Here is a 15,522-nt window from a genome sequence, read left to right as displayed (position 1 = left end):
CCTAGCCCTGGTTTCAAAAACTTGTCAGGGTGACCTGAGAAAGCCAACAAGGACAGAGTGGAAGCACAGCAGAGCAATCCCATGACACAGAAGCAGGTGTGAGGCCACCTGAGGAGCCTCAGCACCCTCCAGGTGCTCTCTCTGGGATGCCAGGGAGGAGCATCCTCAGCATGGCCACTCTCCTGCCCACCCACCTGAGTCCCAAAGACCCTCCAAGGACTGCTAGGCTCAGGAACACAATCAGCTCTGCAGTAACAGGCTTGTTTGTAATTAGTGTGAAATTCCCCTGGAACACAGCTCCCAAACACACCAGCAGCTGGGAAAAGTAGAATGGGGAAGGCAGAAGCAATAATGAAAATGTGTCACTTCTAAGCTACCTTCTAAGGAGAGAACTGAGTCCCTAGACCTGTAAAACAAAGCACAGGGCCTGAGAGCTGCAGGGAGCAGAAAGACCAGGGGACTCCTCTCTGCCTTGAGTTCAGAGCTACATTTCCTGCCCTCAGATGAGATAATCACTCTTGATAAACTCCCCAGGTGCCATCATCAGGGACTATCATTTTTTATTTAGTGTCTTCTTCACCATGGGGCAGAGTTTCAAATCTCTGAGAGCTGCAGGCAATGAAGAGAAGCAGGAGAGGCTTGGGGAAATACATCTTGCATGAGAGAAACTCTCCCTCTTCTCTCTCAAAGAAGGAATTTCCAAACTGAGATTTAAAGCAGATGAAATGCCTCAAAACCAACGTTATCTGGCAATATTTTCTTTTCCTGCAAACCCAACCATTTTAATAACCTAGACAGCCAGCCTATCTGGGCTTGGCATTCACTCAGCCTCATACCTAAAAAAGCAGGAGTGAATCCAAATTTTGTGTTTTCTTCACTATCTTGTTGAGGCTCTGAACTGCTGAACTTCCTTACTGTGATTCAACCATGACATTTGAATGACACTTATCAGTAGAAACCCCCAAGACACATTATTTATCATTAAGAAACAGATTTCCTCTGTAAAATTAAATAAAAAAATGCTTAATGTAGAATATATAAAGTGTGAAGTACATACAGAAATACATCTGCAATAGAACCCCATTAAACAAGGTACTGATGCATTTTTTAAAGTCAATTCTATATCTTTTGCTATGTAGGATTTTTTTAATATAAATTCAAATCCTTTAGAGTGATGCAGAGTCACTTGTTCCCCTTTGTGTATCCTCCTCCACCTCCCCCTCCCAGCACAAGGGTCCCTTGCTTTGGAGCTGTGTCTCCCTAGGCTTGGAGCCAGCAGGATGAGTAAAACTTTGGGAGGGATCTGCTCAGTGACTGTGCAAAAGGAACAGCATGCCAGCTTCTGGGACCTCCTGCCAGCTGCTCCTTAAAGCGTTCACTGGCTCTGGAAAAGTCATCCTGCCCCAGCTGTGCAGACAAAAACAAAACTCTTGGGGAACCCTTCTGAGAGGGAGGGAGCAAAGTTAGAAAGGGCCCAGCTGCCCGGGATGTGCCACAGATGAGTGTAAATGAACACCAGAATGTTTAGCAAGTTAATTACTATTAACATAAACATTTCAAAACCAGCCCTAATTTGATCCCATACTGCTGCACCACCTCAGAAGCATCCCAAACTCTTCCCCATGATATGTGCCTGGCTTCCTGCAAGGGGGATGGTGCCTGCAGCAGCTCCATCTCCAAGAGCATTCACTGACATGTTGATGTTGAGCCCTGCTTTCAGCCCTGAAGGCAGGCTCCACTCCACTGCCAGAGCCATGCTTGTTCTCTTGTTTTAAATTATTTTAATTAACACAATAACAAAGTAATGCTCTAATCCAGTAACTGTTGGGTACTTTCTGCTTCCTAAGCTGACCAAACCTGGGAGAAAATTCTAATACAGATTTTCAATAGTTTCTTGAATAATTTTGTAATTAAACCAGCACCATGCTGGGGTCTCTGGGCAGTGTACCCCTACAGAACCCCTCCTTTGTTGCCTGTGAAGTTTAGTTTTACTTTGGACTAATATATAATTAGTTAAATATCTATACACTTTCAATCATTCAGTGAAGAAGACGATACCTATTGTTCCCAAGTCTTCTGAACAAATCCTCTATCAATTGGCTGTTGATCTGTAAGTGGGAAAATATTAAACAGACTTGCTGGATTAGTCATCAAACTATTGTCTCCCTTTAATCCCAGATTTCTCTCAAAAGAGGCAAATTTATCTGTCATGATGGAAGCTGGAATCAAAATACTGAATTTGGTGACTGACTATCAGGAGAAGGGGACAGCAAACCCTCCCCTCTGAAGAAGGTGCTGTGCTGAAGGGTAACAGCAGCACAGCAGCAAGGACAACTGAGCTTTTGTCCCTGGCCCTGTGGACTGCCCATTGCTCCTGCTCCTGGTTCAGTGATGACAAATAAAGGAAATTGTGCCTGGCAAGGGGAGGATACCTTCTGGACCTACACCCTCACTGTTGAAGAATGGCTCTCCAAATCCTGCCTGTAGCTGGGCTGTATTTCAGAACAGACTCTCACCAAATGTCAGCAAACACCTGACTACCTATGGACAGACACATCTTGTTGCTTTTCAGGATAATGGCAACAGCTTCACCAACCTCACCCATCCCTGTAAGGATCAGTGTGGTTGGAAAAGCTGCAGTGAAAGGTCTCTGCCAGGGTCAGGAGTTCCACACACACCACGAGTACTCTGGTACACAAAGCAGCACCATTTCAATGCACAAAGCAGCAGCATTTTCCATGACTGGCAGGGTTATTGTGTTTTGCTGTTTGTTTGCTTCTGTGTTTTCCATTTTTTAAAGAGAACAAGAGTTTGTTCAACTGACTTGGCATTAATGAGGTGCTAATTCTATTTATCCTGCTGTGCCAGTATTTCACACAATAGTGGTTTTCTGTCTTGGGAGATCTGGGTCTTACACAGATAGAAAAAGATGATCTGAATCAATACAGATACAAATATACATATATATCTGTGGTTTTAATGCATTGAAAATGAGACCTGTATTTTATTATAAATCCTTTATTCATAGGGAAAAACTGGCTTTCCCATGTGTACCAGAAATTAGCATTGATCAGATCATTCCAAAATCTAAAGCAAACCTGATTTTCTTCTGGGTCTAGGAAGCCAATAAAAGCATCTTAGAATTGCAGTGATGGGGGAAAGACAAATTGTGTGCTTCAAAACAAATATATCTTCAAACCAATTTAATACTCAAAGGATTTGAGAAAGAGGGAGGAGGAGCTTTTACTTCACTGCTTTCTTTACACAGAATTTCTTCACAAACAGAGATAAAATTGCAATCTAGATGTGGGAAGTCATACATAAAGCATTATTAACTTCCATTTACAAGCAAATTAGCTATTATAGCATAGCCTCAGAATACTATCCTGGGTTTAAAGCTGAATTAGACTGTCATTACAATAGATGGAGCCTAAAAATCCTGGGGTTTTTCCCTATTTTGAGCTTTGTTTTGCTCAGGCATCCCCTTACACAGCCTCTTCCCTGACTTCCACTGAGTTCTCTGCTTCTGAGCTTGCAGCAGGGTCCTCTTGTTCAACCCTACTTCTCCAGCACTGATTCCCAGATGGACAGGGGGGCAGAGCACAGCAGATCCCAGGTCTAAAAGCTGTTTGCAGTTACTTTAGCCCTTTCCACTGGGAACATGCTCCAAAATCCTTTCTTCAGGTGAGTTTCTTAATACAGCATGTATACATTAATCTTGTAGTTTACAATATTAAACTGCATTGTCTGGGACCTGAAACTGTGAAGATTCCACCTCACAATAAAACCCCGATTAGGGCATTGATTTTTCATATAAAGTAGAAAAGTAAATTTAGTGATGAGGATGAGAAAGTCCAATGAATTTATGTAATTCACCCTGGCATGGAGAGACTGGTCAGCTCCCCAAGATTACTTAGTACTGGTAAAAGCTTGTATATACTTGCCTTGCTAGCAGATTATATGTGACAGGAATAGTCTTGGGGAGTTATTACATAAGAAGGACTATTTAAAGTTTATTTATTTTAGTATAATTCTGGGATTTCTAAATTAAAAGCAGCCTCCTTCTTGTTCTTGTGGTGTTGGAAAAGCTCAAAGAATCTCCAGTGCAGAAAAGGTATTTTTACTTCACAGCTCAGTGTTTCATATCAGGAAGTGACTTTTTTAACCACAGTGCACTACAGCTTCTCCTATTAATAATTCCTGGGTGCATCATGCACTGCATGCTGCAGAATCTCCTGGTGAAGTCTAATCTCACTACCCTAGCACTCACAAACCCTGTTCTTGTACTCATGCAGGTTTAATGAGAAAATAAAGATTATTTAGAGAAATACAGTTTATGCTGAGTACTGAATACTTAATTCAAGTCTACATTAGTGTGTTAGCCAAACAATAGGGTAGAAGCCTTTTTCAAAACAGGTTCAAGATTTTGTGCCCTTTCCAAGAGTATTTTAAACCCCAGCACTTGTGACAGAACACAATTTAACTTTCACAGAAACTGGAGTTCAATTATTAATAGTGGACTGCTCCGTTTGTAGGTCAGGTGCTGCAGTTAAGGCCCAGAGTGTGGTTAACAGGATGCTTCCACTGCCCCCTGGCACTGCCAGCACACACTTTAACATCCAGCACGGGGGTGCCATGGGTGGGACAGGCCCCCAGCAGTGCCTCCCCCTGCTCTGCCCTGACACCAGGGACACACCACAGCTCTCCCAGAGCCCTGCTGGGCCACACAGCCACTCACTGGGGAAAATGGTGCCCCGTTTGTTACTTACAAAGAGATTCAAGAAAGTACTGAAAGTCTGTATTAGAATTTTCTCCCAGGTTTGGTCAGCTTAGGAAGCAGAAAGTATCCAACAGTTACTGGATTAAAGCATTACATTGTTATTTTGGTAATTAAAATAATGAGGAAAAGTAGGAAAAGAATCATGGGGTTTCTACAATGTCTCCAAGGAATTGTAGTTTTAGAGGTAGAGGTTCGAAAGTAGGAAAGGAAGCACAAAAAAAACCTGCAAGTGTCATACTAAAGGCAAGTTCTCACTAAGGAAACGTTAAAATCCATTTACTCAGTTGCATTTGGCTTTTAATTTTCTGAAGAATGCTGTGTGCAAAGATGCTGTTTTCATGGGAAATAACTGTTCCAGGACATCGTGTGGTAATCAGCTCCTAATCTAAATATGCACATGCATCTCAAGATTAAAACTGTTCCAAAATCTCCTTTTTGAAATCAGCACCAACTTTCCTTCCTCTGCCTGCTTTTTTTGTAGAGAGCACTTCATCTGCACTATTTGGTTAGAACAAAGGTCATAAATACTTCTTAGTAGCTTCCATATTGTCAAGAGCTATTAAAAAATATGCAAGATACCCTACTTCCTCTCACAGACTAGATAAAGAAATATTTTACCATTTTGGATAGATGTAATCTGAAGTATCATGTCTAAAAGGGATAATTAAAAGGAAAATATTAACAACAAAAAATAATTCTGATTTAAATCTGGGCAGTTCCCATCTGACAAACTGTTTAGAGAAAACATCTATATCAGCTCAGATTAATGCTGGTTAAGTTTCACAGTTATTCTATTGCAGGTGACAAAAATATACCCTTACAAGTAAAGGGGACAGATTTCAGTTCTTATGTGATAAAAGCTGCCTAACTAATCTAATACTCTACAATTTCCAGGGATAGCACTTTAATGCTGCACATTGCTTGTCTTCTAAAATATTACCAGGTTCCTGCTGATGCAAGTGATACAGGCACAGCCTCCAGAGCATTTTGGCAATTTTACCTCATAGTCAAAGTACACAACAGTCCAATTTTGTTCACTAAGCTTCATACCCTCTAAGACCAATTTCTGTCATCTTCTAACACTAGATCCAGAGGAGTGTTTATTCTCCACAGCACACATCATCTCCAGGAGCACAGCTATCAGTGCAGCAAGTCCTGTTGCACATTCTCCTGGAATATCTGAAAACCTGCTGCTTAAAAAGGCCTCAATTAAGGGATTAGCAAAATACAATATTCTCCTTCAAGAAACATAGAGCAGCAATAAAAGAGAAAAGTGTCAAGGCTGCAGAGGTTAAAAAAACCCAAAGCAATCATCCTTACTTGTGCAAGGTTTGAGAGGGCCGGTCGTTTTTCTCCAGCTGTCCATAGCAGCTCGTTCTTGCTTCAGGAATGAAGGAGTACTTTTCCAGCATGGCTGATGCAGCAGTGGCAATGACCCCAAGGCCATCCCGTACCCGAGCTTCTAAACTGTAGTCCCACTCATCATAAGCTGCTGAAATGAGTCCTGAAGGAAACTCCTTGGGAGTGATTTCTGTGTTACCACTGACCAGGCTGGGAACTATCCAAAAGAAATCATAGCCAGTAAGGCCCAGGGACCGAGCCTCATCCAGGATGTAGACAGCTTCATCCTTGGAGCAATACAGCAGGATGACAGATGAATGGATCTTCTTCAGCTGGATTTGGGTTTTGGCATCTCCAAAGGCAGTATCGAGTATGATGACGTTCTGCATGTCCCAGCCCACAAAACTGTTTTCCACAGTGGTCTTGATGACATTGATGAAATCTCGATATCCAGGGAAAGTGGTGGTCACCAGAGAGAACACGTGCCAGTCATAATCCTGCATGATCTTCAGCATGATAATGGCTTCTTGCTGGATGGAAGCCCCAAACTGGAAGAATGTGGACATGACATCCTAGAACACCAAACACAGCAAAAGATTAGCAACTTGGTACAGCTCCAAAGGGAACAGAATCTCTAATTCTTCTGCTTTCTGTTCTACCAGAGCTGCCAAACTTCCATTGCATTCCAGTAACTTTCTGTGGCTTATCATTTTCAGACCATCAGTAAGCAACACTGATCATAGGTACTTACAGCTAATCAAAATATTTGCCAAAAAAGGAACAAACCAGTATTTACACTGGAAATTTCCAAGTGCTGGATCACTTGAAGACAGCAACCCAAATCAGTAGCTACTGAGGAAGCTCCCTGGGGACAGCCACCCACAGTTAAACAACTCTCCAGCAGGAAGTTTAACATTCCTGTAAACACATGAATGCAACCCAACAAACTCACATCAATTTGTAGTTACAACAGAAATAAACTGCAATGCATGCTGTATACATGCTGGAGGAGCTCTGTACTTCCAGACATAATGTCTGAGGGGGACTTCATCTCCAAGTTTCACTAGGCTTGGTGGAAGCTTTCAGACTCTGCAGAAGGAGATTTTCTGTCCCCAGGGACTGAGTTCACTGCTGGCCCTGCTCTACTCAGAGCACACGGCCCATTGATGCCTGATAGAGAATTAACAGGATGGGACTCCAAGGACAGCCAGCAATCTGTCAGTGTCCTCATTAAAGGACTTAAATGGGGATAGCTTCAAACAATGGCCTGAGTCTGCAATTGCTCTGCAATATTGCCCAACACAGATTTGTTTCTATTTGTCTTATGATTTACAGAATTCGTAACATTTTATACAGCATAAGGGCAGGTGCTGTTTATTTTGACATCATCAGAAATAGGCAGCACAATTCATTTTGTAGGCACTAAATTTCCAAACACGTTCAGTGATGTATTTTTACTAAGTTGCCATAAGATCTAAATTTATTTGTTTAATTTTACATTCTGCATTTACATACAATAATTAGAGTGCCTAAACTATACATGGGAAGCTGTATAATTCTTTATTTTTATTTTACTTCAGTGTTTATTCTTGACCAGTAGAGGCAACTTATTTGCATCATTTTCAGACACAGAAAGCATGAACTCCTGGTGAAACAAAAGCTTATGATTTAAAAATAAGATATGAATCATTCAAGATTTCTTATGCAGGCTTCTGAAGGAAGACACATATGATGCTTTTAATTTAAAGAGTTTTATGATCATGGTCACAAACTGCTATCCTATTTTACACTTGGAGGGAACAGAAACAGATTAATTGATTTGGGTTTCATGGCAGGGTGGTGTTAAACATACAAATATTAGTGAGAAGGATAGCTGAGCTCTGCAAGCTCTGCAAATCTATTCCAAGAAAACAGTCTGTACTTTTTTAAATAGAAGATGAGGAGTGTTATTACTTTCCAAGTGTTAAGAAGCTGGCACCAGGATTTTATATAGCTTGACAGCAATAAAAGTCTTACAACTTGTGTCAGACCCTGAAGACTGATATTGAAGGTATAAAATACACACTGCTGGTGGTAATGAAATCATCTGCCATGGCTTCTTTGGTACCTCATGACATTCTGAATGCCAGAGACAGATTTAAAATGTTTTGGGTTAATTACAAATGTTATAAAATATGTTTTGGAGAAGAATTGAATAAAGAATATTTGATTGCTGAATTCTTCTAGGAGCTATTTCCTGGTGACCTGGACTAGATATGTGAAACCAGAAAATAAGATTTTCATATGGGGACTCTCACAGCTAAAGGAACCCAGCATACAGAAAAGCTGCTCAGTTAGCATTTAACCATTTAATTACTGATTTACTGCTACAAAGTAAAGTTGATATCTACAGACAGTGCCATGAATCCGACTTTGCTGCAGCTTCTAACTGATCATAAAAAAATATTGCAATTCAAAGCCAAACACTTCAGTTTTCTTCTCCAACTCTTATCTTGGTTTCCATTTATGATTCTGCTAAATTAGAGTAAAAAGTAAAACCCCTTACAGTAGAATAATTAGATTACATCCATCATATCCTTTCACTCTTCCCCATTTCTGTATGTGTTTTATAGCAATGGAATAATTCTTTCAAACAATACATACACCTTGGTCCTTTGTGCATCACAAGGAACTTCTCCAATGGGAGCATCACCCTTCAACATTTGAGGGGAAAAAAATGGACATTTTCAAGTGTGACCTTTCTAACTAGTAAATACAGATTTTTAACCTAGAGCAGTCTTTGGCATCTTCCCTGGCAATTAAGAAGTTTTGAGCACAATGCTCTGTGTCACCATTGCATCAGGCTGACAACAAAAGAGAAGTCATAAAAGTAAATCCTTTCCTTTTGTAAATATTATGTTAGAAAAGCAGTTTATGAAACAAGTTTCAGACATTTTTGTAAAGGTCACACCCATATCACAAAAACCTGTTTCCTGTAATTGTAAATGCAAAGTCTAGTCAAAATCAGGCAACCATGATCAACTTGTGATTAAAATGCTGAAAAAAACTGTAATTATACAGTGAAAAGAAGGTTGGGGTTAGGAAAAATGGAGACACGAACACCACAAGTGAGATGCTCATCTGAAGAAATTCCATGTAACTGCACTGACTTCACTGGATGCTTTTATGGAGCTGAAGACCTGACTGTATTTACAATGCGTTTGAAACAGATGGAAGATTACAAGGAAATTGCAGCCTTAGGAACTTCAGCAGATACTTAAATGACTACAAGGAGAATATTCAAGGACATATCCATTAAATGGGGGGGAAGGGCAAAGTTTAGTGAAGAAATAGCAAATAAATAAAACCGTATCAGATTCAACTATTGTATTCTTAAACATCTACAGAGCCTTTCATTTTGGGGGGTTTTAAGCTTCACATTCTTTTCAAAAAGCATTATTATTCCTCTGCTTTATACAGACTTAAATTCCATATGTGTAATAAAATACTAAGTTCCAATTTTCTACATTCAAATGCAAACTAGAGTGATGTTTGTAAAAAACAAAATTATTCTGTTATTTTCATTTAACTGTCATCTTGTCATGTATTGAGACATCCCTCTAAATCATTGCTGAAGTAGGAATACAGATGTAATATAAGAAGTACTTTGAATGCACACTAGAAATATTTTTCTTTCATTCCTCAATGTCTCCAACTATTGGGATTACTGGTGGAGGTTGCAAGGAAGGAATTTATCCAGGGCAAGAAAATGTTTACAGAGGAATTTCTCAGATAAATCTCAAAGCATGACAATCCCAAGATGCTACATTTAGAATGAACAAAGATTTAGTTGGAAGAAGTAGTTTTCTCTTCCAACTTCTTAGCTAAGTTTCACTACATCCATGTGAAAAAGAAACAGCAATGAAAAGAGACAGTAAAGAGCAAATGCAAACTTTTTGTTTCTTTCTGTCTTGCACATGAGTGCACAGTTTACAGCAGAACATCTCCCCATATGTTTCACAGCAGAAGGAAGTAATCCTTCAATTTGTATCTTGCTTAATGTTATTTCTGAATTTTGTATGTGACAAGGTTCTGTTGTTGCAGGAGAAGGGCACTTCAACGTTCCCACGCTCGGGCACAAAGCAGCCCAGCGCTCCTGCTGCTGTCATTTACAGATTAATATCTTAGAGTAAGTTGTTTTTAATTAGTGTACCCAGTCTATAATTCTGTCACTGTTGTCAGAATTGCACATTTCACTTCCCTATTCCAGCAAATTACAGGAATATTTCTCTGGAAACCTCATCCTCAGCTACTGTCACGACATCTCAGTTTCCCAGCTCTGGCTTCTCCCCGAGCTCAGCAGGGGCCACTCCCAGCTGCTGGAACAGCTGAGGGAAGCCCTGGTGGTGCTTTGTGCCTGCCAGCGAAAAGGCTGCAGGAGTTGGTCACTTGAGGAAAGAAATATTTGTTATCTAAACTTAGCTTTTGCTAAATGAAAATTAAACTCTAAACCAGAACAAAACTGGGGTCAACAAATTGAGGACCAAATAATTTTCCACTCTGCAGACATAGCAAGGGACAGTCACTTCACTGGTAAGACAATATTATGACAGGAAGGGAAAAACCAATATCAAAGAGAGTTTAAAAAGCAATCCAGAGGATGATTTTATTCAAATAGCAACAAGATTATCATGACAGGACTACAAGTAGGACTTTAACGTTATCTTAATTGCTTCATTCTTACTCTCTTTCACAGAGATCAGCAAAAATACTTTTTGTCTGATTTTGCACCACTGTAAATCAGACATTCCATTTTCAGAAAGATTTACAGCATGTGGTGCCAGGTCTCCACATGCAGTGCAAGCTGTTCCCTGTTTAATGAAATATCGTAGTTATTTTTCATTTTTATAAAGACGGGAAAAAATGAAAGCCGGAGGTTAGTCATGAATTCAACTCAATAATTTAGCATCACATCAAAAATATACTGGATAAAATTATTTGTGCTGATCTCAGGTGTAGGTAAAAACATGCATCTTGCAGGGTGTTAACTTGGTACCATTTGTCTTGGATTACTTGAAGTGGTGCCTTGATTCCCTGGTAAACATGAAGTGAATGGCATTTCTCTGCCATGAATTTCCAGGCCCCAGCCACAGGGTTTTCCTTTGTGGAAGGGCACAGACCCATGCCAAACTTTCAAGTAAATGCAAGCACTGAAGTGGAAGAGCTGAAAGGAAAACCTTTCCTCCAAGACACGCTGCATATTTTTGAATCCTTAAGTTATTAAATTCCGCCTCTATTCATTAAGAGATACAGCAGGCAATTCCCAACACAAACAGCTCACTGAGGTGCCCAGGGAGAAAACTCCTCCATTATCACCATGGGAGCAATTTGAGGGAGGTTGTACAAAAATTTGTACTTCCATACAAAGCATAGCAACATGTGAGGGTGGAAGTGATTTACTTATTCTTACAAAAAGCAGAAAATACTTGATTCCCAAGGACCTGTCACCTCTCTGGCTTCACACATGGTGAAACCAGAGCCACAAGGGTGGAAATGTTCCTACTCTGTAATTTAACTGGTGCAAATGCACAGCAACTAAAAGTATAAAGGTCAACTAAATGGACAAACCAAAGCCTTACTTTTTAAAATAAAACTTTGCTCTAGAAGAACATTGAAGTTAGAGGAGGACAGTAGAACGCAAGGGAATACATTATGGCTTTCCAATATCTGACATGTCCCCTTTTATTATTTCATGGAATAAATATGAGACACATGATTTTAAAAGGTTAGCACTGGCCTAATCAAGCATGTTCTTTCCTATTTCCAGAGGGAGTCTGCAGAAATTCATTTTGCAAAGACTTCTGTATTTTTAGGTCATGGCTTCATCCTAAGAATTTTGCTAGATAACAGGTTCTGTGGGTTTTTTTTCCTTTTAAATATATCCATTTAATGATACACTACCTATTTGGCTTATCTAGACCTGTTACAAGAGCTGAAGTTAGTCACTTTTTTTTTTCTTTTTTGGTAACACAATAGCAAATAAACAAAGAGAAAGTAATGAGAGCAGGGTTTATAGCGATTGTTGCAGAGTCACCTGGGTTTGATCCTTTACATTTTCAAAAAATAGAGTGTCACATCTAATGAAAGTAACTCAGTATGTGATACAGTGAAATAACATAATTATGGAAGATGACTAGTTTTGCACAGAGCTCATGAGCCATTCCTGGGCTGGAGCTCACTCACCATCTGGGTTTTCGTTCACAGATTGTTCAAACACTGGCAATTGAGGTGGCTCAGTGTGAGCTCCTGATCAACCAGGACAGACAGGTGAAAAATGCTGTCAAAGGCTGAAACGAGCCAACAAGACTGTGACCAGGCAATAAAATCCTGAGAAGATTCACATGAATCAGCAGGGATTTTGGGGTTTGATGCAAAGTTTATTTACAAGATGCCTCCTTTCTAGATAGACTTTCATTTCCACAGTTACAGAAATGCTTTGCCTTACCATGTTTACCATGAACATTTCAATGAGAACGGGCAAAACTGTGGGTCTACAAAATGGCAATATGGCAATATGGACCTGCTTTGCTGCTTTGGGTAAGTGACAGCTATTCTGCAGCTTTTGGGATCAAAAAGAATTCAAACATAAGAAGCAGAGTACTGATTCCTCAAAGAATAAAGGGAGAACAAAAAGTGTTTTTAAAAAAAACAATTTGTTTTGTACATTCAAATATTTCTTGAATATAAATCATTGACTCTTTAACCCATGCTGGATCATGTGGTTCTGTACATCAGTGTAATCAGCATTATCCTAAAATACTTTACCTTTATGGGATTTGTATGCAAGTTTCGTTTCCTGTCAGTATTTCACCCAGAAAATAAATATTGAAAAATGTGTTTGACCTAACATATTGCGGAGCAAAGAGGACAGATTATAGCTGAGTATCATTTCCCTTATGACCCTTGCCATGACTGCAGATAAATGCGTTACCATTTTTTAAATTTAGATTTTTTCATGGTTTTTATAAGCAGTGTCCTTCTGCTTTATTCATATAATTAGTCATCACTAAACTGATGTAAGTAAATAGTTTCTTGAAGAGCCAAAGAAGACCTCATTTTCCATAGGAAAATAACTTTAAATGAGCCACGGAGTGCATCTTTCACCTCAAGGAACACCTGAGTTCACATGTAGGGATCTTGAGTCTGTCCTTTCAGTGAAACCTCTTCAAGCAGTTGTCATGAATGATGAATCAGGAAAATTAAGAACTTCACCAGGTATCAGAAACAAGTTGCTGTGAAGTTACTCCAGTTAATACTGGTGAAAGTAACTGGCTTTCTGCTGTGAGGGAATATTCATCTGCCAACAATTTACATCTGAAACACCAAAACAAAGCTTTGGTGACAGCATTAGGAAAAAAAATGGGGTCCTGCTCCAGCTGTCCCCACGGCAACCTGAGAAAGTTTAGAACACAGTGAGGGTGACTTGTTCTGTACAGGTCACCCACTTGGCTGGGAAAAAGAAAAAAATTGAATAACACAACCCAATCCCAAACCATGATTTTACTGCAAAACTGTCAAAATGCACTTGTTAGAAGGTAGAAAGCCTAGTTGCATTTTTGGAAACAAAAACCATTTTTCAGCCTTACAGAAGGCTATTCACCAGGTATCAGAAACAAAAAGCATTAAGAGAGCATCAGTGAGCTTGTGAATTAGCCCAGTGAAAGGCCAAGACTCAGGAAATCCAGCAGGGATACACACAGGTATTTTAAGAAAGGAGCAGTCTAGGTAACCTTCCTCTACCAGTACTGGTAGTTCCTTATAACTCACATAATTCATCTCTTGAAATTAAATACCATAAAGATATAGGATGTATGAAGGATACCATCTAAATAAGGAGGACAGATGTCTGGAAAAAAAATAAAAATCTTTGTATATAGGCTGTCCATCCCCACTATGTCTCATATTCCACTGGGGCTTTATTTACCAATGTTCTCTTTGTTTCAAATCACTCTGCTTTTTAGTACCAAAACAACATACTGAGCTATGGGGAATACCTCACCTTCCTCCAGTTGCACTCTGTGACTGTGGAGAATTATCTATCAAATCAATTAGTTCATTCACTTTGAACCACATCTGCTTTCATAAGGCCATCACAGGTGAGCCTCGCTTGATTTATGGGCATTTTGGGGAACTTAAATGGATACAAAAGCAAAGCATTTAGGTTACAGTGAGTTATAGTATTTCTTGGAGCACACAGCTATGTCTAATTATTAATCTTGAAAGCAATCCTGTTGATAATGGCTGTGCTTCCTGAAATAAGCCCACACATGGGGTTTAACCAGTCTCAAAATGAATCACAGATAGCCAGGTTTTGGAAGTCAGATGGATTTCTGACACAAAGGAAGATTCTAAAATGTCCAAGCAACTCCAAAAAGAAAGAAATTTAAAAACAGTGCTTTATCTTTCTCCTTAAATAAGAATTGAAGCTTGCCGATTCATATTTTTTAGATTTTCAGTAAATAAAATTTTATTCTAATAGTCAAGACTTACATACTCTACTGCCCCAAAGGATAATATCATAAGTTTTTAAAAAGAATAGTGGTCACATTTTGTCTGATTATTACAGCACCAGCCTAATGCATTTTCTTTTCAGGTTCAACTACCCACATTGACTTTACCACAGCCATAAGTTTAAACCTGCTCACAAGTTACTGTCAGCCATCCACAGAATTTGCTAGAATCCAATTTACTTGACATCTTCTTGGGTATCTGCTAAATTAAAATATGTAGCGGTAATATTTTAGCTAAGTAAAATTTGATGTGTTTATATTACTATTGCTGTGCAATCAAAAAGTGTAAGTTGTCTGAACAGCTTATGGAAACTTTTGAGAATCAATGCTGTGCAATAATTCCTCCCTGGAACAAATTTTCATTCCAGGTACTTAGTATGCAATACCCTAAGCATTTTGCATAATTATATGACTTTAAAATGTCATTTTCATACATATTGTATACCCCAACCTATAGGAAAAGTTGCTTAGAACAAGTATTTAGGGTGGTTGAGGATAAGTTTAATTCTCTGCTCAAATCTCTTCTCTAGTACAGGTATTGCACAAGAAAATCCTGCAATATCAAACCACTTACAGCTCATACATCAACAAAGTTACAAAAATTTACAGCTTTTGCCATTAGGAGCTTTTAAAATAACACTATCCAATCTTATTAATTCTGTAAACAGAATCAAAACTTCACATACCCACAAATAACATTTAAATATACTATGGCCAAGAATTCAGCATTAAATCCAAAATCAGGAGCAATTTATGATTTAATAGCAGCTGAATTAAGCCAAACAGGCTGTTCACTTATAGTATGTATTGCACGTGAGCATAAATGTCATGCACTATATAGAAAGATAAGCA

At 39.2% G+C, this 15,522-nt stretch overlaps 1 protein-coding gene across 4 annotated transcripts in view; it reads right to left on the bottom strand.

The window, feature by feature from the left end:
* Positions 1-15,522, bottom strand: part of GRIN2A (glutamate ionotropic receptor NMDA type subunit 2A) — a 160,399-nt gene that overhangs the window by 64,567 nt on the left and 80,310 nt on the right. For all 4 annotated transcript variants that reach the window (XM_039732353.1, XM_039732354.1, XM_039732355.1 and 1 more), the window contains one exon: positions 6,101-6,693. In XM_039732353.1, the coding sequence (XP_039588287.1) occupies positions 6,101-6,693 (593 nt within the window). The remainder of the gene's footprint in view (positions 1-6,100; positions 6,694-15,522) is intronic.

This window comes from Passer montanus, unplaced genomic scaffold (assembly GCF_014805655.1).
Source record: "Passer montanus isolate IOZ18808 unplaced genomic scaffold, ASM1480565v1 scaffold8, whole genome shotgun sequence".
In the NCBI taxonomy this organism is placed as follows: domain Eukaryota; kingdom Metazoa; phylum Chordata; class Aves; order Passeriformes; family Passeridae; genus Passer; species Passer montanus.
Note: the sequence above shows the minus strand (reverse complement) of the source record. Positions and strands in the feature narration are given on the sequence as shown.